The sequence below is a fragment of the Carassius carassius genome, chromosome 39 (assembly GCF_963082965.1).
Source record: "Carassius carassius chromosome 39, fCarCar2.1, whole genome shotgun sequence".
Taxonomy (NCBI): Eukaryota; Metazoa; Chordata; class Actinopteri; order Cypriniformes; family Cyprinidae; genus Carassius; species Carassius carassius.
In genome coordinates this window covers 21,895,210-21,916,987 of record NC_081793.1, presented here as the reverse complement: position 1 = coordinate 21,916,987, position 21,778 = coordinate 21,895,210, and the positions used below count along the sequence as shown (strand labels likewise).

The following is a 21,778-nucleotide window of genomic DNA, read 5'->3' as shown; positions in this document are numbered from 1 at the left end:
ACTGTTGTATATGAAGCTATTCTTCATTTAACTTCCACTGTTTTTCATCATTGCTTCATGGCATATACAGGAATAACGTAAACATGTAAACATCTATTATCCTGAAAAACAGTTGAGTTCACAATTAGTTAGCAATATATAATACATTCCTCTCTAATTCGTTTTTTTATGCACATTTATGCATCAAACATCCCTAATTAGTTTTGTCAAAATGTCTGTTTACCTTTCTGAATCTTGTTTCAAATGCCCATGATGAGTCCAATTTATGCATCTATTTCTCCGTTAATAGTTCAGTGTTGATACTATTTGCACTTTTTAGAGATAAAACCAAGAGGACTCTCTCCTCTTATTTGTAATTCTCATTTTTAGTGCTTTTGTTGTTGATTTGCAAATGCTTCATCTTTAAGAATTACAGCATCAGTTATCTAAGGTCCTAGTGAGCCGTTTTATCTTCTGTAATGTTCTTATTAGATTATGTACACGATGAGGTATGTAAGACTTTAGTTGCCATGGTAATGCGAAGACCCTTCGTTTTGCCCTAGAGTAAAACCCGGCTGATTGGATTGGCATGCAAAGACACAGGCTTATAGCATGCACTGAGAAAGAGGAAACAAAGAGAAAGGTTCCTTCCTCCTGAGATGTCAATAAACTCAGGAGTTTATTGGCAGCTTGAGAGGAAGGCACAGATTTGGGTTGTTGCAACTGTCCCCTGATTGGGCATTACCAAGTCACGTGATTGACTGAGGGTGAGGCGTTAAAATACTAGTTGCTAGGCGCTTCGTCAGGGTGAACCATGTGGTCCGATGTGGTCATAGTGATTGAGAGAGAGGAAGACAGACCGCTGTTGAACTGACGAAAGCAACAAAAGTTTTGATCGATTTGGAAAATATAATGCATCATAATCGTTGTACAAAATCAGCACCGAGATCATTTGTATTGACAAAGGGAGCATTCTTATGGGTAATTGTTCAATTCATGCCTTTCTATTTTGGCTATCAGTGTTCCAGCATAAATGTATGAAGCTTTTTTTTTTTTTATTGTGATATAAATTAAGATTTTTGTTTCAGTATTCTCACTTCTTTCTTCATATCAGAAGCATTGTCATAAAAGAGCTTGAACTCTTATGAATAGTCTATATGAATCTACAGGTTTAATGTTTAATATGCAACAAGCTATAACTACTTAAACTGCTTTGTATGAATAAATGAATTTTAATGGCGTAAGTTAAATGATTTTGTTTCCATGTTTCTACTTTTTTCAAAATGTGTTATTACCTTTGATTTATATGATCATTGTATTATTTTTTACCAGTCTTTGTCTTTCTCTTTTATGATTTGCTGAAAAGAGCAGGAATGTGAGACCTAGTGTCTGAACCACATGATAAAGTTGTGGTAGAAGAAGCAGACTATGCATGTCTTTGATGCTTTGTGTAATTCCCATGTGGACGTTCACTTGACCGATAAATATACAGTATTACCAAATAAAACATTAAACAACATTAGCTTGTCCCTTTATGATTTTTAAATCTATGAAAATATATATTTTTTGATATTCCTGTAATATAAAAATATTGTGCATATTCATATATACATACACAATTAAACTGAATCGAATACATATATTCTGAGTATATTTCAGCATGCATATATATATACACACACATATATACAGTGGGTACGGAAAGTATTCAGACCTCCTTAAATTTTTTCACTCTGTTATATTGCAGCCATTTGCTAAAATCATTTAAGTTCATTTTTTCCCCTCATTAATGTACACACAACACCCCATATTGACAGAAAAACACAGAATTGTTGACATTTCTGCACATTAAAAAAGAAAAACTGAAATATCACATGGTCCTAAGTATTCAGACCCTTTGCTCAGTATTTAGTAGAAGCACCCTTTTGATCCAATACAGTCAGGAGTCTTTTTGGGAAAAATGCAACAAGTTCTTCACACCTGGATTTCGGGATCCTCTGCCATTCCTCCTTGCAGATCCTCTCCAGGGGGGTATTCCAGAAAGCAGGTTATGTGACATACCCGGGTAAGTTTAAGGGTAAGTTAGTGGATAACCTCAACTTTCGGTTCCAAAAATGGAGGTAACTTTCTGGGTATGTATGTAACCATAGGGACTTACTCTCTGAAGATAACCTGCTCGGTAGCAGGTTATGTTCCAGGGTTAGTTTGTTTCAGAAGGTTACTGAGTATGGCGTGCCCTTTTGATGACGATCCTGTGGACGTGGAGGCACAAATTATACGAGGTTTTTTTCGCCGGGAGAGAGTTATAAGACCGCGAATTGATGTATTTTCATTTCCTAATGATTATTTGAAAGAGCGTTATCGATTTTCAAAAGATTCGTTAATTTATTTAACACATCTCTTGAGACCACATATTGCAAATGTCACAAACCGCGGGTCTGCGCTTAGAACAGAGAACATTCTGTGCATATCACTTCGGTTTTTCGCGTCAGGGCATTTTTTGTACAATGTGGGCGATGCAGAGCATGTGGGAAAGGCAACTGTGTGTAGAGCCATTCGCACAGTATGTCAGGCACTTAAACGATTCTTACACACATTTGTACAGTTCTCTGGCCATAAACCTCTGCGTGTTATTAAAGAGGAATTCCACAGAGTGGCAGGTTTGTCCTTTGTAGTAAAATCTATGACGCATATTAAATATGTAGTCATACTATTTATATCTATACATGTATTCATCCTGCACACACACACACACACACACTTTAAACTTCCATATATGACTTTCTATTTCAGGATTTCCAAATGTAATTGGGTGCATTGATGGCACACACATTCCTATTAAAGCTCCTTCAGTAAATGAGGGAGACTATGTTAATAGGAAATCCATTCATAGTATCAATGTGCAGGTAACAATTTCATTTTGTGTTCCTAATTTTTTGTCTTGTTAAAATCATTAAACTCATTACTTTTTCCCACTAACTATAGGTAATATGTGAGGCAACCCACATCATTACTAATGTGGAGGCAAAATGGCCAGGATCTGTGCATGATGCCAGAATTTTACGCGAGTCATCATTATGTCAGGCATTTCAGGAGGGTATGTTTTGCTGTATAATTTTTTTTTTTTTTACTATATTTGTATTGTACACTTGAATCATTACAGGACAGTACAATGGTTACTTGCTGGGGGACAGAGGATACCCTTGTCTGCCCTATTTAATGACACCCTACCCTGAACCTGATCCCGGACCACAGACCCGCTTTAACATGGCTCACAGCCGAACACGGGCCAAGGTGGAGATGACCATAGGGATCCTGAAGTCTAGGTTTCAGTGTCTGCGTGGGCTCCGGGTCAGTCCAGAGAGGGCATGCGACATCATAGTGGCTTGTGTTGTGCTTCACAACATTGCCACTATAAGAGGAGAGAGCCACCCTCCTTGGATTGAGGAAGATGGCCCAGAGGAACCCCAACAGGGTTTTGCACACAACAGAGATGGAAGACTATTGAGAGACAGGATTTGTCAAAATTACTTTTATTAAAATGTTTGCACTGGTCTGCTCTGCAGTTCATTTCTTGATTTCCTGCAAAACAATGAAAGTAAAAATGAAATAAAATGAAGCAAAACAAGCTTGAAATAAAATTTGTTTTTTTATTACAATGCTTTATATACACAACACTTTTAACATGCAACAGATTAATCAGAAGTTCTCACCTTAAGGCGATGCTCCAGTAATTCAATTTCAAGTTTTGCTTTTTTAATTTGAAGCTGTATAAGGTCCATCTCCATGTCACTTTTTCTTATTTGTTTTTGAAGATGGACCTTATACAGCTCCTTTGCTGGCAACTAGGAAGGCAAAAAAAGTTTAATGAATGAGATTCTGTCAGACAATAAAAGTAAAATATGGACAACTGCACTCAAATTCTTACTCTGGTTAGATTGTGCATTGAGGTTGAAGGACCTTCATCTGTGGGCAAATCCCCAGGTATGTACTGTGAAAGGACAATGACAGTTTGTTACTCTAATGTAAAAAGGGGGCATACATTATAATGGTGTGCATCATACCTCAGTGGATCTACCAGCATTGTCCACTTCTGTCACAGCAGATGTGGTCTCTTCATCGTCATCTTCATCCTTAAGTGGAAATATGCAAGTATACATTATCTGGCAAAAATAAACAAAAAATATCTAAAAGCAACTAAAGGTACCTGACAACAAAACACTTACAGCTGTGACAGACTGTGTTCTTTCTGTAGGGTCCAATAATACAATCCCTCTGTCAGTATCTATAAGAAAATACAACCCATACAATTCTCAATATTATCAAAGAGAAACCAATAATGCAGGAAAAAATATCAAAGCAATATAACTAAGACCACAGTAGCCTATACATCATATGTAGTTAAATAATGTAAGCCTGCATAAAAACGTTAAGCATGTTCAAAAAGCCTTTATAAGTGACAGAGAGTAATTTATTAAGTCATAATGAGAACAAATCACAGTGGCAAACTTACATGTCACCATGTTACTTGTGGTGCATGGTGTGTGTGATGAAGTGCCCCCTGGAATGCCAGCAACCACTGGTCGCCCTTTATTAAGGGACAGAGCCAGCTCCTCAGATGGGGTTAGGGGAGGTGGTGGTGGGCCCCCGCCAGTTAGACGGGCTTCAGCCTTCTTTCTATTAGCTACATGACAGAAAGAATATACTAAATCGTGTTTAATAAATAGTTCAGTAATTGTGTAATCAAATATTACCTTTTTGCAGAATGTTTTTGTGTTTCATTTTGACTTGGCTCAAAGTTCTTCTGGCTCCAGAAGGATTACACCTTATTAAATAAGAAACCATATATTCCTAGTCAATATACACTATTTTAATCTGAAGAAATGAATGGCAGGAAAAGCAAATGCTTTCGTAGTGATTTAACAGTCAAAAGGATGCGGAAGGGGTGTTTAATTATTGTGCACTATAATAAAAGGGGAGGCAATATAAAATTTGCAATTTAATACACTCACGCATTTACTCTGTCCGTTATTTTTTGCCAAGCCAACTCTCTTTCTTTAGCCCATGCAGCCGTATTGCTTTTTTTCATTATTATTGGCTTGAATTCTTCGTATGCGTGCATTAAAACCTCCAACTCCGCCTCAGTAAAGTATGCCGCTCTTTTTTTTTCGTTGTCATTTTCCATTTTGACTCGTGAAATCGGCGATCCATTGAAAATGCCTTTATGCACGCGCATTAACTCTGGGTAACCAGTAGGAGGTTGATTAAACTAACTCTTCTCAGGTGTTTTGGAACCGACATACTCATGGTATGCGGGTTTGGGGTAAATCAACCCAGAGGTTATGATTTACCAAATGGTAAGTTAACCTTGCTTTCTGGAATACCCCCCAGTTCTGTCAGGTTTGATGGTAAACGTTGGTGGACAGTCATTTTCATGTCTCTCCAGAGATGCTTAATTGGGTTTAAGTCGGGGCTCTGGCTGGGCCATTCAAGAACAGTCACAGAGTTGTTGTTAAGCCACTCCTTTGTTATTTTAGCTGTGTGCTTAGGGTCATTGTCTTGTTTGAAGGTGAACCTTCGGCCCAGTCTGAGGTCCTGAGCACTCTTGAGAAGGTTTTCATCCAGGATATCGCTGTACTTGGCCGCATTCATCTTTCCCTCGATTGCAACCAGTCGTCCTGTCCCTGCAGCTGAAAAACACCCCCACTGCCACCACCATGCTTCACTTTTGGGACTGTATTGGACAGGTGATGAGCAGTGCCTGGTTTTCTCCACACATACCGCTTAGAATTAAGGCCAAAAAGTTCTATCTTGGTCTCAGACCCGAGAATCCTTCAGGTGTTTTTTTAGAAATTTTTTTTTTAGAAAAGCCCATGAGGGCTTTCATGTGTCTTGCACTGAGAAGAGGCTTCCGTCGGGCCACTCTGCCCTAAAGCCTCGACTGGTGGAGGGCTGCAGTGATGGTTGACTTTTCTACAACTTTCTCCCACCTCCTGACTGCATCTCTTGAGCTCAGCCACAGTGATCTTTGGGTTCCTCTCTCACCAAGGCTCTTCTCCCCCGATAGCTCAGTTTAGCCAGACGGCCAGCTCTAGGAATGGTTCTGGTCGTCCCAAATGTCTTCCATTTAAGGATTATGGAGGCCACTGTGCTCTTAGGAACCTTAAGTGCAGCAGAATTTTTTTGTAACCTTGGCCAGATCTGTGCCTTGCCACAATTCTGTCTCTGAGCTCTTCGGGCAGTTCCTTTGACCTCATTAATTTCATTTGCTCTGACATGCACTGTGAGCTGTAAGGTCTTATATAGACAGGTGTGTGGCTTTCCTAATCAAGTCCAATCAGTATAATCAAACAGCTGGACTCAAATGAAGGTGTAGAACCATCTCAAGGATGATCAGAAGAAATGGACAGCATCTGAGTTAAATATATGAATGTCACAGCAAAGGGTCTGCATACTTAGGACCATGTGATATTTCAGTTTTTCTTTTTTAATAAATCTGCAAAAGTGTCAACAAATCTGTGTTTTTCTGTCAATATGGGGTGTTGTGTGTACATTAATGAGGAAAAAAAATTACTTAAATGACTTGAATGAGCAAATAGCTGCAATATAACAAAGAGTAAAAAATTCAAGGTCTGAATACTTTCCGTACCCACTGTATATGTATATATATATGTATATGTGTGTGTGTGTGTGTGTGTGTGTATGTGGGGGGGGGGGGGGGGCTGTGTCTTCTGGTGGCTTTATAGTATATTTTAGCCCATCAGTGTGACTATTTAACAGAAGTGATGCATTTTTACCTTCACAAAACTATAATGATCTGTTACTGCCCTCGAGTGGCAGGAATGAATATTGAGCGCACAGTTGTACAAAAAAATAAACACTAGCTCCAACTTTGGTTCAACTCTCATGAGTTATCACAGACCAAGGATTTATTTCGGCAGCTGTCTGTTTATTTCATCATCTCATAATGATGAAAAGAAGTACATAGCTCTGACAGTTCACAGTGAGGGCAGGTTTGTTTTTTGCTTTTAATTTAAGACACACTTTAACCATGAAATACTCTGTCAAAATGATGTTTAATAGACTGTACTTTCCCCCACTTTATGCTTGTAACTTGTATTTCAAACGTAAACATGATCTGACTGTATATTCCTGAACGTCTGACAGTTTAAGGAAAACCTGATAAAATGATTTCACTGATTGCTTTAGAGGCCATTAAAGCATTAAAACCTTTAAAATAAACTGTTCCTGAGAGATGTATGTGGTAAATGATGGCGTATGGCGTCAGAGGGAAACACTTTTTAGTCTTTTCAATCTGTTCTCGATTAATCAGGGTAGAGCATATACAACAGGATCGAATGACAGGGCAACTGGATCAGGTTTATCCAATGTCTATACATTTTGATTCACAAATCAAACTGATTCTTTGCAGCAGTCAGGGCCAAATTGTAAAAAAAAAACTATCCATCAATTATGCTTTAGTGCATAAAAACCTTTCTAGGATATGAAACAAACCCTCTAATCAAAAAAGTTTCTTTTTAGAGTGAAAAAGAGTTTCAAATTGGCCGATGACACGTGCATCCAGTCTGTGATTGGCCAGCACTCACAGGCCCTTGTTGAAGTACACATAACTGACACGGCCACCGTACTGAGAAATGATTGACTCCCTGAGCTCAGGTTCCAGCTTGGATACAGCCATAGAACTGCAAATTAAAGTGCAAATGATTGATTAGTCTGGTATGGCTCAGAGACCACAGTTATCGTGAAAACATCTGAATAAAGGATTTTAGAGAGAGATAATGGGTGAAGCAACTGCAAAAAGTTATGTGAATAAGCTTAATGTCATAATGAAACTGATTATGATATAGAGAAATTTAGCATTCCATCACTTGCTCACCAATGGATCCTATACAGTGAATGGGTGCCGTCAGATAGAGAGTTAGAAAAGCTGATAAAACATCACAATAATCCACAACAGACTTTAGTCCATCAATTAATGTCTTGTGAAGTGACATTTCGAAATGAAAAACATCTGTTTTTTATGTATTTGTTTTCACAAACATGCTGCTTTTTATTTCACAAGAAATTAATTGATGAACTGGAGTGGATTATTGTGGTGTTTAATCAGCTTTTTGGACATTGGTAAGCAATTGATGTAATGCTAAATTTCAATGAAGAAACTTACTCATCTACATCTTGAATATGCTGAGAGCGAATACATTTAAAAAAATTTTTTTTTTTTTTTTGAGGGAATAATTCCTTTGAAGAGATACTATCCCTTACATAAAAAAAAGATTTATGTCATGTACAGTATATGCAAACTTTACCAGCTCTGAGGAAACAGTGAACACGCTGCGGGCACCATGAAGATCAGACTGTGAAACAGAGAAATGCATGTTGTCATTTCATCTGCTGAAACAAGATCTCATACATTTAGCATATTAATTGTTGCTATTTTCATAAAAAGAAATGTTATCACTTACAATACGCCAACCATCATGACTTGCAGTGGCCCATGAAGAAATGTGATTTTCTGCAACAGAAACGCACAAATGCAAATATGTTTTGTATAAATTCATACCTGTTCGGGGTTTACAGACTTTACAGACCCAGGAATCCCAATATAATATAATTAACAATAAAAAATAAGATTATCAATGCAAGACTTATAATAATTGCGATTGAAAACATCATTATGCTACATAATGCATTAAACCATTAGTTAATGGTCATTCAAATAGTGTTAAAACCATTTGAAAACTGTATGCATTGATGATAACTGACTGTTATATGAGAACGATGGTTTTGAGGTCTGAGAGCGAGGGAATTTATAACAGAAACACCTGCAGATCATAAACTAGCTATTTTATCGCTTCTCCGTTTCATTGCGTGCTCCTTGGATACAAAACAACATGAGGCTCACCTGTATGAATCTGTATTTTTCCAGCCTCTGCATTACAATGGGGAGAATGACTGGAGAGAAAAAAGAAAGCGGCTCAGGATTCAACACTGACTGACGGGTGAAATGAGGGCTGCTTTATTTTAGCACTGAGATCTGATAACACCAGCCAAACTCTTTGCACTTACTCATGCCTGGCGCTGCCATGGTAACTCGAGAGATGACCACCTGTGTGATGCCCTTGACAGCGGCTTTCTATGACAAATGCAGACAGTATACACTATTTATTCAGTTAATTAAGAACAAAGAAATGCTTGTAGTGTATCATGAAACTGATTATTGTAAGCATTAAACACGTTCAGATCTATTTAAACTGATGTTTCTGCTCATAAATTTACATACTCCAGTATGTAAGGATTGCAAATCACAATAAATTGTTATAACAATATTAGATATCTTATAAGATACACAAGCACGTGATGTAAAAAAAAAAAATTAAACAGGCATTTTTGTGTAATTTATGTTATTAATTTGTCTTGTGGAATGTAAACAGTTTCTTTAGGGCAGTAATAAATAAAGAATAAAATGTTTTACAATGTTATTTTCTAAGACGAATACACATTACGCCATGTAAACTTCAGAGCACAACTGTAACTAGTTTCATCAGGTTAGGTTATTTCGACCTAAAACAACCAATAAATATCCCTCACCCTTGAGTGGCCCAGTGTATTTCCATCTTCATCTGTCACAGCAATGCCGTTCAAAATCTCCCTGAACAGGAAAGAATAAACTTGTATATACTAATATGTAGATATGTGAACCTAATGAGTAAGACCCACCAAAATAAAAGATGGTAGGAAATATAAGAGGTCTCACTGTTGTCTCATCATTGGAATATTGACGCAGTTAGCCGCAGCCACAGCAGCGAATGGCACCCAGCGTGCCACCAGTGGAGGAGCTTTCTGAGGAGATAACAGTTAAAGATGCTAAAAAGACATGGATAATGTTTAACCTCTGCAGATATGCCTGTCAAACTGAACAAAGGAAGGAAAGCTTTAATTATTTGAACTTTAATTCTTCATACAAATCTACTGTATTAATTAAACAGGTGCATCTCAATGAATTAGAATGTCGTGGAAAAGTTCATTTATTTCTGTAATTCAACTCAAATTGTGAAACTCATGTATTAAATAAATTCAGTGCACACAGACTGAATTAGTTTAAGTATTCTGTTCTTTTAATTGTGATGATTTTGGCTTAGATTTAGCAAAAACCCACCAATTCACGATCTCAACAAATTAGAATATGGTGACATGCCAATCAGCTAATCAACTCAAAACACCTGCAAATGTTTCCTGAGCCTTCAAAATGGTCGGTCAGTTTGGTTCACTAGGCTACACAATCATGGGAAAGACTGCTGATCTGACAGTTGTCCAGAAGACAATCACTGACACCCTTCATAAGGAGGGTAAGCCACAAACATTCATTGCCAAAGAAGCTGGCTATACACAGAGTGCTGTATCCAAGCATGTTAACAGAAAGTTGAGTGGAAGGAAAAAGTGTGGAAAAAAAAGATGCACAACGAAACGAGAGAAGTGCAGCCTTAAGAGGATTGTCAAGCAAAATCGATTCAAGAATGTGAGTGAACTAATCAGCTACATATCACAGATCCTGTCTGTAGGAATAGAGTATTACCTTATTATTATTTATATGAGGCTGAGTAATACCTTTGTGTAGAGGTTCAGCCCAACCGCAGTGGCCAGTGCTGTGCTTGTTGCGGTCACATAAGCTACTCCAATCTGCCTGAGCAAAGAAGTCACACACAACACAACAACAACAAAAACACATATCTGGAACTGAAGCTTATCTGTTATTTGAAGCTCCTTCCCAGACATCTGTTAATAAATCACTAGGTATCACGGGACGGTCACATTTTAAGAGGTACATACACACTGCAAACCTACCATTTCATGCAAGTGAGTAAAGTTCAAAGAAGGAAGGAGTCATAGGAACTTACTTTGGTGTGATGGGGGAGGCAGCATTGCGATTGGTGTAGTTGACTAGAGCGTTGAAAGACTGGTTAACCCACTGCCAGAACACTACAGCAGGAACTGTCCTACACAGCAATACAAAATAACTGGTTGGTTGTTAAAATATATAGTACATATTGTTATAAATAAGATGTATTGTGCAATAAAAAATCTAATAAAATGTGACCTGTAAAACTGAAGCATGAATCCGGTGATGGCCATACCCCCAGGCACCTGAAATGACATTCTCCCGATCAGGTTCATCCTGTCACCTGTGTCAGGATGAAATGCTGAGTCATACAGTTTCTTGGCATAGTGTAGCTGCTCCACTGTTGTGCCAGGAGGAACAGAGCCAGCTCTGGAGGAGAGAGGAACGAAATAACGTAAGACACGGGAAGAAAAAAGAGAGATCTACTCATCAAATCAATAAATATATTCACCTGCAGCTCTCCACTAAAGCTTTGGCTTCATCTAGTCTGGAGTCAGGCAGCAGAACAGTGCGGCAGTCAGTGATGTTGAAAAAGTGTTTAAGACGGCCTATGAACGTGGATTGATCCCAGCGTGGGACGTCGATATCAAAGCCCTTCAGAGATCCCATGGTTCCCTCTCTGCTTCCGAAGAGCCTGGGTGAAAAACAGAAAACAACCGATATTCAATACATTGATAGTTTCCAGTTCCAGTCAACAGATAAAAGATCATACTAAGATCCACAGGACAAAACAAATGTGACATTTCAGATGTCAGTCCCGTAGTGGCTTAAACTCAAATGTGAGCTCATTTACTCTCTTCTTTGAGTTGTACTATTTTATTACAAACTGGTTTCTCATCTAACAAAGCAGCGTATCTCCAAATGCTATGATAGAAAAGTCAAAACCAAGGCTCTTACAGTGAGGCAAGCTATGCAAACAGATGTATGGCTATCAGGAAGAAAACTGACCAGGGCCTTGACCAATAACAAAGTTTTATAAACTGTCTCTGCCAATAATCATGACTAGTGAAAGTGAGGAATTTAATCAATTATGACCAGTTTAGTTCAGTCTTCCAACTTAAAAATCAATGAGGTTTTCACTAATCCTTAACAAGTAACGTTAGCCAGATTTCTCAAACAATATGGCTTTTACGAAAATGTACAGGATACTATAAATATCAGTTATGTTATTATTTACTGCAGTGAATTGAATGCATAAGTACACAAAATTAAGGCAATACACAAAACAAGCACACAATGAATGACTTTCAATGGGTCTAAACTTGTAAACATCATTTTCATTCTCTTAATTTGTTTCCTTACCAGTTTAACTTGATTTACTGGTAGTTTAACAGAAAATGTGTAAACTATATGCTATGATGAAAATAAAATATCACCAAAATAATAGAACTATGTACAGTTAACTATAACAGATAGGTTAGTATGTCACCAGCCAAGAAGTTTAAGGAAAGAGACCTAACGTTAGACATACAAAGTATGCGTTCGCTTTTAAAACATAAATAATTCTCAAACAATAAGCAAGGATTTTCATAAAACCAAACCTGCATTACAATTGCATTAGAAGTATGCACAGTAGTAACGTTAGCTAATTGAAAGCAGACTGTATCAGAAGTTGTCCAGCAGCTAGAATCAATTCATGCACACTGGTGCACACAAGCACCCGGATATGCGTTGTCAAAACAGATCAGGAAAAAAAAAACACAAATATCAAACGTGCCGCTTGAAAGTACCTGTATAAAGGGACGTGACACTCTTGTTTCTATCTCGTGGCGTTGCAGTAGTAGTAAACCCCAATGAAGAGGGTTAAACACTGTGATGATGTGGGCTTGCAACAGTAGACGAGCACGTGGCATTCTACCTTCCAATCCCTGAAGAGAAGAATCTCCCTCCCCCTGCCTACACTGATTGGACATCAGACTCACTTCTGCGAGTCGGTTCCTTCGAACACTTCAAAAAGACGATTCGAAAATAACTGATTCATCTATTATTGTGCGTCATGAAATTACATGTTGTAAAACGTTTCCAATAAAGCATTTTCAACAGTTGACAAGTCCTAGTTCGGTTTGTTACAGCCGATTCAACACATATGAACACAAAGCATTCAGAACCAGTTAAGAATCGATTCACTCCAAATGTTGTCAGAAAGGGACGATTCTCGTTTCAGTCAGTTTCCTTTTTTTTATTTTTTTCATTAATAATTTTTTTCTTTTTTTTCTTTTTTTTATTAACCAGAAACTAGAAATATACAATAATAAACAGAAATGTACATATTAATGCACAGAAAAAACATGCCAGAGTGTACAAACCATTGATTGATTAATCAAAAAACTAAATATTCTTTAAAAATATCACAAGTAGACAAGTCTTCCTTGATTTTTTTATTTACAATGTTCTCCAAACTGGTGCAGTAGTCTTTTGTCTCCTGAAGAAACTGAATAAAATTTGGCTTGGATCCTGACAATTCTGGTTGTGTATATGAAATTTTCCCAAAATAATAAACAGTTGTACAATAAAATTAAAACTATTATTATTGTTGTTATTTTCATTGGAATAATACATACATATATCAAAATTATTTAATTTAAATATAACATTTGTTTTCCTTCTAATGAAATTTTCCACATCCACCCAAATTTTTTTTTTGTGTATATACAGTTACAAAACAGATGGACAATAGATTATTTTTCCATTGAGAAAAAATCACATGATTAATCAATCTCTAACTTAAACCTCTCTAACACACTTTTAGCTGGATATATACCATGTAAAATTTTAAATGTAACCTCTTTTACTTTATTATTTAAACAGTATGCTTCACAAATACACCAAGCTTTTTCCAGTTTATATTCCTAAATTCCACAACAAGCTTTTATGAGTACCTGTTTCACCAGTTATCATATTCCTAATATGTTTATTTGTACACCTATGTTTTAAAATATCAATATCTCCTATAAACATGCTGCCTTGAACAAATATTGCCTCAGAAGAATCACTTCCACAAGCTCTTACAAAATGTAAAACTTGTTGAGGTTTGGCATCAAATATTCAGTCAGTGAGTTTCGAGTTCAGTGTTGTTTACTCGAGAGTCGAGAAACGCTCGGATCGATTAAGTATGATTCGTGAACGAATCGTTCAAGTATTTGTTACATATGTTTTATTGTTTTACTAATAAAAAGTGGTTCAACCGATTCGTTCTGATACTTTAACTGAAGTCATTTTGTATATACATTACAAAATATATTTTATATTACAGAATATGTATTATGGAATTTATTGTAATTATATTAAACTTTATTTATTATTACACTGATTCTCTTGTATTCTTATATTATTTGATCTCTGTGTACATACCATCTGCTGTGGATTTGATAACCTCAACAGCTTAAATACATGACTGAAATCGATATGGTTAGTATAACTCTTAGTTTAAATCGTTAGTTTAAATTGGTTAGCAGAGCTAAATGTTTTTCGTGTATTACGTCGCTTTTAACCCTTCTTAGAATGCACGTATTTTTGCGTACTACGTCACTCCCTTAGTAACCCTCAGCGGCGTCAGGGAGGCAGAATCATAAGATGGTGAGTTAACATAAACATATTCTTCCCTGTAGACGTGTTTGTTTGAGACTGTTGAGAACATTTTCATCCCTGTCACATGCCATGTTAGCCTTTGGAGAATTGTGGATTTGTTGTAATCAAGCGGTATTAAAGATGAGCAGCGGTTCTCGGTCGTGGATGAGATTAGCTCGCAGGACTGTTCAGGTGTCACGACTATTCGATAATCGCTTGTGTACTGCATTTAAAGTCTCTTTTTATGCGTATTTCAGGGGGAAATAATGTCAATGTTTATTTTCTTTAATTACATATTCCTTGAGCATTCGTTGCTCGTCTTGAAACATGTTTTGCGTGTGCTCGTGCATATGACGTCATGCTGCGTGCATTGCATAAACTCAGAGCATTGTATAATCTGCGCTTTTTACTTTATTTTTTAGGGTTTGTTATCAATTTTACGGAAACTTAAAAGTACCCCCGACCAGGAGGTGCGGATATTGCTTCTGGGGTTGGACAACGGAGGCAAGACCACCTTACTGAAACAGCTGGCGTCTGAAGACATCACCCATATTACTCCAACACAGGTGACAAAGATTACTTTGGGTGACCATAATTGCTCTTTATTCCCGAAAAAGTCCTGGTTAGTAATTTCTGAAATGTCTTAACTTTTCAGGTAATGACATTAAACTATTGTTTTCATACCTGCTGAATATAATGGTTGAAAAGTAGTTTGACCAATAGCATGCAGGCATTGTACATAATCGATCAATCGTGGCTTGGGAGAAGGTGGGATGTACAGAGAACAGTCAAAACAACGAGTGTATATATAATATATGAGGACTGTAGAGAGCATGTCAATAGGAAAACAAACCCAAAAACCTAGACGTTTAGGCAATTTAGAAGTCTTGGCCAGGGCATGTGTGGAAAAAAAGGCCACCATATGGTTGCATAAAGCCAATTAGAGTTAATGCCACATGCATTTACTGAATCAACTGGTTTTTTTTTTGTTTGTTTGTTTGTTTTTTTATCTGTAGGGTTTCAATATCAAGAGCGTCCAATCACAAGGATTCAAATTAAATGTGTGGGATATCGGTGGTCAGCGAAAGATCAGGCCCTACTGGAGGAACTACTTTGAGAACACAGATGTACTGGTAAGATCATTTGTCCGATTAAAAGTCATCCCACAATTGATTCCAAACACGTTGTTAATTAGACACTCCTTTTGATTTCAGATTTACGTTATTGATAGCGCAGACCGCAAAAGATTTGAGGAAACGGGACAGGTGATGCTTTGTGACTGTTATTTCTTCGCCATTCAAAGCCATTTCTGCTTTCAGTGTTTAATTAAGTGTATTGATCTGCATGCAGGAGCTGGCTGAGTTGCTTGATGAAGAAAAGCTCAGCGGGGTCCCGGTCCTGGTGTTTGCGAATAAGCAGGACCTGCTCACGGCAGCCCCCGCGTCCGAGATAGCCGAGGGTTTGAATTTGCACACTATCAGAGACCGAGTGTGGCAGATCCAGTCCTGTTCTGCCCTCACAGGAGAAGGAGTCCAGGTTGGTTTGGATTATATTTTGTTGTTAGTCACAAACTACAGTATTTGGACTGACTCAGATGTTGTTTCAGGATGGCATGAACTGGGTCTGCAAGAGTGTGAACGCTAAGAGGAAATAGAGCTGTTTTCTCATACCCTGTCTTTCACGCAGGAGGGAATACAACCATAACTTTGAAAAAAAAAAACTGTCAGTAGGTATAGGAAATGAAGGCATCCTTTCAAAACTATTTAAATTCACTTTTTTGCCTCTCTGTTTGGACTTACTTTGTCCTGTATCCATACAATGAGTTGAAATTAACAGTATCCTTTCACTAGTCTTTTAAGCTAAAAATTATGAATGTACATCCATCTGATTTCACTTTTGATTTGTTTTCTTTAGTACATTTCAAAACTTACTTAATTCTGCTTAGATTTCTTGAGATGAATGACTTGTGTTTTTATATTGAATGTTATAGCTATTTAGATGATTTTGTTACTGAGACATTTAAAGAGTGACAACCTTCATCATTCAGTTCAACTGTTGTCCTTCCATACTGGCATTGTTCACTGAAATAACTCTCTTGTTACTCCATCTAAGGTCATATTTTTGTAATTGTTCCTGAGAGTAACAGAGATGAGAATTACGGTACCCAAATGCAACATACAAGAAACATCAGTATATACAAAAGAAAAGGGGACCATAAATAGGATGTTTTTGATAATTGAATGTAAATAATGTTCCACATATCAAATTATTTTCTGCATCTATATATATATAGTCAAATTTTACAAATCCAGCATTTAAGAATTTCTTAGAGCTTTATAATGTAAGTGGCCTGTACAGCTGTAATGGTACAAGAGGATGTCTGTCGTCATCACATCAAGATTATTTCTGTAGCGTCTCTGAGTGTTGTGATGTGTGTGAAATTACTGAAGTAAACTGAGTAAAATACTGAAAAGATGTGGTTTTATTGGCTGAGAATTATTTAAGTAATCATACATTTATGTTTCTGTTTTATTAATTTTCTTTGGTTGATTTGAAACGGGGTCGTTGTGCCAATGTTTATACCAAACGATATCTGTTGGACACACACTCTCACAACATGGTGTTGACAGCAGCTCAACAAGACACAGTTCACTACTCTCACGTGATGTGGCTTATTATCCAGTGACATTCTGAAAGTGCATGGTATATTTTGTATGTTATTATATTAACAGTTAAAGACAAATTTAATAATAATTGATAATTCATAACTGTTATATAGGTTGCACTATTGTCCATGTTTAATAATTTTGTTTGCTAGTTCCTGATTTTCTATGTTTCACTGCTCTTTGAGGGTAAACATTGTGTGTGTGTGTTTACACTTGTTCTCTCTCACTAGGGAACACATATTTACTAATAACTATGGGTTTTGCCTCAATAAATTCCTAATTAGCTGCTTATTAATATTTAATAAGGTAGTTGTTAAGTTTAGGTATTAAGAGATCTAGAATATGATCATGAAGAATAAAGCATTAATATGTGCTTTATAAGTACTAACAAACAGCCAATATAATATGTATGCTACACTATATTTTTCTTGTTATTCAGTGTGATGGTAATTGTGTTTGCTGCCACAGACACAAATGTATGTATTAATTAAAAACTTTGAACAAACCATGATTACAGAGCTGCCCAGTCAGTAGATTTTCTTTTGCATTTACATTTTTAATGGCCCAAATGTAAGCTTTAATCTTAATTTAATCGATTCCAGTTAATTAAATCAAAATGAGTTGGCATGAGTGCATTTGATCTTTAATGAGCAAAACAGGCTTGGTCTCTTAAAAAGAAGGATCTCATTCTGTCTCTAATGTTTGTGTAAAAAGCAGCCAATGACAAGCAGAAACATTTGTTCCAGCACCCCCTCTCCTTTGCTCAAATCTGAATGTATTTCTCCAGTAAGATCTGTGAGTGGCGACCATGCTAGCTGAATAGCTAACAGCCCGAGGGTTTGAATGAGAACACACCCAACCACTCCCTCCGGTTCCTGCACTCAGCATCTTTGAGTGACATTCGCAAGCTGACACGTGTGCCCTCAGTGAAACTGGCAGGCTCTATTAAGCCTGAATAAATCCTCCGCCAGCCAGCTCTTTGAAATAGGCAATTAGACAGGCCACTATACCTCCTTCTGCATCCTAGTGTGAAGGACCCAGCCCTCATCCGGTATACTTATCCACAGGCTTTTCCTTCCATCTGGCCCTTAGACAAGCCAGAGTAGAAAGACAGTACCTTTCTGAATTCTGCTTATTGAAGTGAGAGGCCTAGGCTTTTAGTTTTAGAATAACTGTGGTAGTTAGACTTCAGTTTTTTTTATATCTAATTTGTTATATGTAACTAATCTTATTGGCACCTCATACCATATAGAGTGCTGCAGGGATGGTGTTTTTTTTTTTTTTTTTTTGTAATTTAAAACCTGAAAACAAGTTACCTTGTGATTTTTTAATAGCTTTAACTTGTTCTGAAAAACAAGTTCACTTTCACATCCTCATCGCACTCTACTCTGGCAAACTATTTTAACTCAAACATTTAGTGAAAATGTTTAAATAAGTACTAAAAGAGTCAGAAGCATGATGATGGTGACTTGAAGTCATGCGACCACGTGTAGCTTTTTATTTCTGCCGATTGTATTTAGGCTTCAATATGTAGTTGTGTTCATTTGTGAACAAAACGTAAGAATCAAAGAGCTTATTTTCAGAAATAATTCAAATTCCAATGGAATGCACTCTTGCCATCTTAAGATGGGACGATTTTCTCTGTACAAATCATGCAATAAATTGTCACTCAAAAAAGATTTATGTTAATCATTTTTTATTGTATTTTTTTTTTAGTTTTATTAATAAATATTTCTGTATGTAATGTTCATTTCGTTTTAATTCTAAAAGTATTTTTAAAGATTTTTTTTTTTCAAATGAATAGGTTTGTCTAGCTTTAGAATTACAATAATATGCCTAGTGATCCAAAATAATTTATTAAAAAAAATAAAGGTTGATCAGTGGGTCCTCCTAGATATTGTTTAATAACATTGTTATAATATTTCACAATATTACTGTTTTTATTGTATTTTTGATCAAATGTCTTTTCAGTTTAAAACTTTTTTCAAAAACATAAAAAAATCTTAATTATATCAAACTGTTCAGCAACAGTGTATGGGTTTAATTTTATTTATTGTAGCCATTGGGATAATTTATTACCATTATTCATTATCACAAAATAAAGATTGAAAAATTTGCATTGTACGTCCTGATCACTCGTTTTGCTAAAATGACAGACTGACCTTGATATTTTCCATGACTTAAACCACAAGAGGCCACATTAGTTAATTAGTTGGTGCTCCTCTGCATGTGCTCCTATGATGGAAATGCAATAGTCCAGGGTTTGATTAGTGGTCGATCACATCTTATCTAAGGTCAAGAGGCTCAGACCAGCTTTCTTGCAATAACATCCTGCAGTCTACGTAACCATAGCAACTCAAAGGGGCCTGATTGTGCCTGTAAAGTTGCACAAATTAAAGGGCAACATTGATTTTTATCTCCTTGATGGGATATAGTCTGCTGGATATATGCTGGATTTTAACACACTCAGTAAGATATTATCTTGTCAGTGAAAGCCTTGGATTCATTCCTTTGTAGTTTCAAAAACAGATAGCCTGTATATTTGAACACCCCTAAATGTATACAATTACCATACATTTCAGTATATTATATCTTTATATATATATATATATATATATATATATATATATATATATATATATATATATATATATATATATATATATATATATATATATATATGGGTATGTGGACAGAGATTTGTTGTGTGGCCTTATCAGTACACTCACAGACTCAAACACTCACAGCGGTTTAATCGTCAGTTCAGGCAGTATAGCACCTCTGTTATTGAGTGCCATTAAAATACTGGCTGTCAGAGGGGTGCAGTGAAGGAGACATAATTATGCACCTCAGCCCGACACAAAAGGCCCAACACCCACTCAGATCTCTTCTTCCTTCACCGAGCAGTCAAGCTTTTCCACACGCGCCACGGTATCGGAGATCATCGGGATCATCTTGGCAGATTCAGATGTGCACCTAATGACAGCATTATCATTCTGGAAACACATGGAATGTTCTGTAAGTCTGCACGCTGTTCTGGATGTGCGGTCTAAGAGGGTCGATAGCTCCTGTCCATGTGCTACCATACATAAGCATGTGGTTTGAGGGGGAGGTGTTTGCACAGTAAATTTCTTGTTCCTTTTTTTTTTACTGTGCATTTTGATGGGAATCGAGCAGCTGTTTTGCAGCTGCTGCATGAATAGAACCACCCTGAGGCCTTAGCAGCCGTTCACACAGACAGCGTTCTCGCATTCAAAAAATAAAAAAGCTAGATGCAGTTGAAGGGGACGGAATGCAGAAGTCTGAAGATGTGCTTTGAAAAGTTTAACTGTTTTTGACTTAAAGGGGTAGTTCACTCCAAAAAATAAAAACAAAAATAAACGTATAAATCAGTTACGGACCCACATTTCATTCTTCTATGGCTGGTAGCCATAGACTTCTAATATATATTTTTTCTATTCCATACTATGGAAGTCAGTGGCTACCAACAACTATCTATTTGTCCTCAGCTTTATTTCCATATTGCAACAGTCAGGTTTCAGAATTTTTCAAATTTTCTTTTTTTATTGGCAATAAAAGATGCTTCTGCCTTCTGTTATTTGAAATGATATATATTTTTTTAAATAATAATGTTTAACAGATACATTTGTGGTGGAAAACTACATTACCCATGATGCTGTTCAGAAAATTCCACCAATCAGAGAGTTGCGGCGAACAAATCATGCCAAAAGAGCTTGCAGGGAATGCCCTCTCCCCCCAACACCGTGTTAAAGCTCATTCTCACACACAATGCCAATACTTTTGCCTTCCATATGTGTTACAGGTTTCCTAAGTATTCATTATATAGACCATGTGTCTTCAACTTGTGTTTGAGCTCACCTTTTCTTTCTTTTAGTTATCTGGCTAGTACACCCACGTTAGCATCACTGAGGCTGTCAAACAGAGGGAGAGGAATGATGAAAGAGATGCGGGGGAGGCGGGAGAGAGAAAGAAAAAAAAGCAATGCCAGGAGAGACACACAGGTGTCTGTGTCAGATCATTGGGCCCAGTGAGGGTTGGCAGAGGGGAGGAGGGGGGAGATGGGGCTGGTGTTAAATTACAGTGGGCCTGTGTGGAGGGATGATCTGGGTCACAGGGTTCCCAGCATCTCCACTGACACACACAGGGGAGTGGAGCTCTTCACCATCCTGCTGCTCATTCTTTCGGCAGACAGAAATACAGGAGAAAACAGATAAAACAGTGATGGCACACAGGTATGATATTAATGGAGCTCACTCACAGAATTTCCATGCCAGTTTCCATGATATAAGTGAGAAATAATATGGAAAAAAGTGCAATAAGTCACTAATAGGACAAAAAACGAATCATAATAATGTCTAATCTCTTTGGAAATCTGTAAAATAGCATAACCCCTTCCTGTGCTAGAAATAACTAATCCCTGTCCATTTACATCAAAAACAACAGTCAAATTTGTTACCATCTGAGAGGGAAAACAGCTCCCTTAAGCAGTAGCCATGACATAAATCTAGCCAGGGTCACAGACAAAGAGCAGAGATCTATTAAGTATTAAAAAACGGGCTGAGCATTTCAAAATCCCTTCGTCTCAAAACAAAAATTAGGCCTGTCCCAAACGTGGCCTTCAGCCCTG

At 37.0% G+C, this 21,778-nt stretch overlaps 2 protein-coding genes across 3 annotated transcripts; one reads left to right on the top strand and one right to left on the bottom strand.

Moving 5' to 3' along the window:
• Positions 1–6,907: 6,907 nt before the first annotated feature.
• LOC132121628 (sideroflexin-2-like) lies at positions 6,908–12,785 on the bottom strand. Its single transcript, XM_059531225.1, has 12 exons — positions 12,628–12,785; positions 11,349–11,531; positions 11,096–11,266; positions 10,896–10,994; positions 10,606–10,681; positions 9,755–9,840; positions 9,589–9,649; positions 9,067–9,133; positions 8,903–8,952; positions 8,463–8,512; positions 8,307–8,354; positions 6,908–7,682 (listed from the first exon to the last, which is right to left on the bottom strand). The coding sequence occupies exons 2-12, from the start codon at positions 11,504–11,506 to the stop codon at positions 7,583–7,585; spliced, it is 966 nt and encodes a 321-aa protein (XP_059387208.1). The 5' UTR covers positions 11,507–11,531; positions 12,628–12,785; the 3' UTR covers positions 6,908–7,582.
• Positions 12,786–14,394: 1,609 nt separating this feature from the next.
• Positions 14,395–16,937, top strand: LOC132121631 (ADP-ribosylation factor-like protein 3). Of its 2 annotated transcripts, none has more exons than XM_059531233.1 (6): positions 14,395–14,473; positions 14,887–15,030; positions 15,481–15,597; positions 15,679–15,729; positions 15,815–16,000; positions 16,071–16,937. In XM_059531233.1, exons 1-6 carry the CDS (start codon positions 14,471–14,473, stop codon positions 16,116–16,118), a joined length of 549 nt encoding a protein of 182 aa, XP_059387216.1. In that variant the 5' UTR covers positions 14,395–14,470; the 3' UTR covers positions 16,119–16,937. The 2 variants fall into 2 exon arrangements, with proteins under 2 accessions (XP_059387216.1, XP_059387215.1); XM_059531232.1 differs by lacking the exon at positions 14,395–14,473 and adding an exon at positions 14,591–14,656.
• Positions 16,938–21,778: the final 4,841 nt, after the last annotated feature.

Bases quoted from the DNA above. Each gene is read 5' to 3' on its own strand.
- LOC132121628 (XM_059531225.1), bottom strand. From the start codon at position 11,506: ATGGGATCTCTGAAGGGCTTTGATATCGACGTCCCACGCTGGGATCAA. The intron at 9,650-9,754 runs GTGAGACCTCTT...TTTCCTGTTCAG, and splicing joins ATTCCAATGATGAGACAACA to GGAGATTTTGAACGGCATTG. The intron at 8,953-9,066 runs GTAAGTGCAAAG...TTTTCTCTCCAG, and splicing joins CATGGCAGCGCCAGGCATGA to TCATTCTCCCCATTGTAATG.
- LOC132121631 (XM_059531232.1), top strand. From the start codon at position 14,606: ATGAGCAGCGGTTCTCGGTCGTGGATGAGATTAGCTCGCAGGACTGTT. The intron at 14,657-14,886 runs GTGTCACGACTA...TTTATTTTTTAG, and splicing joins TAGCTCGCAGGACTGTTCAG to GGTTTGTTATCAATTTTACG. The intron at 15,598-15,678 runs GTAAGATCATTT...TTTTGATTTCAG, and splicing joins TTGAGAACACAGATGTACTG to ATTTACGTTATTGATAGCGC.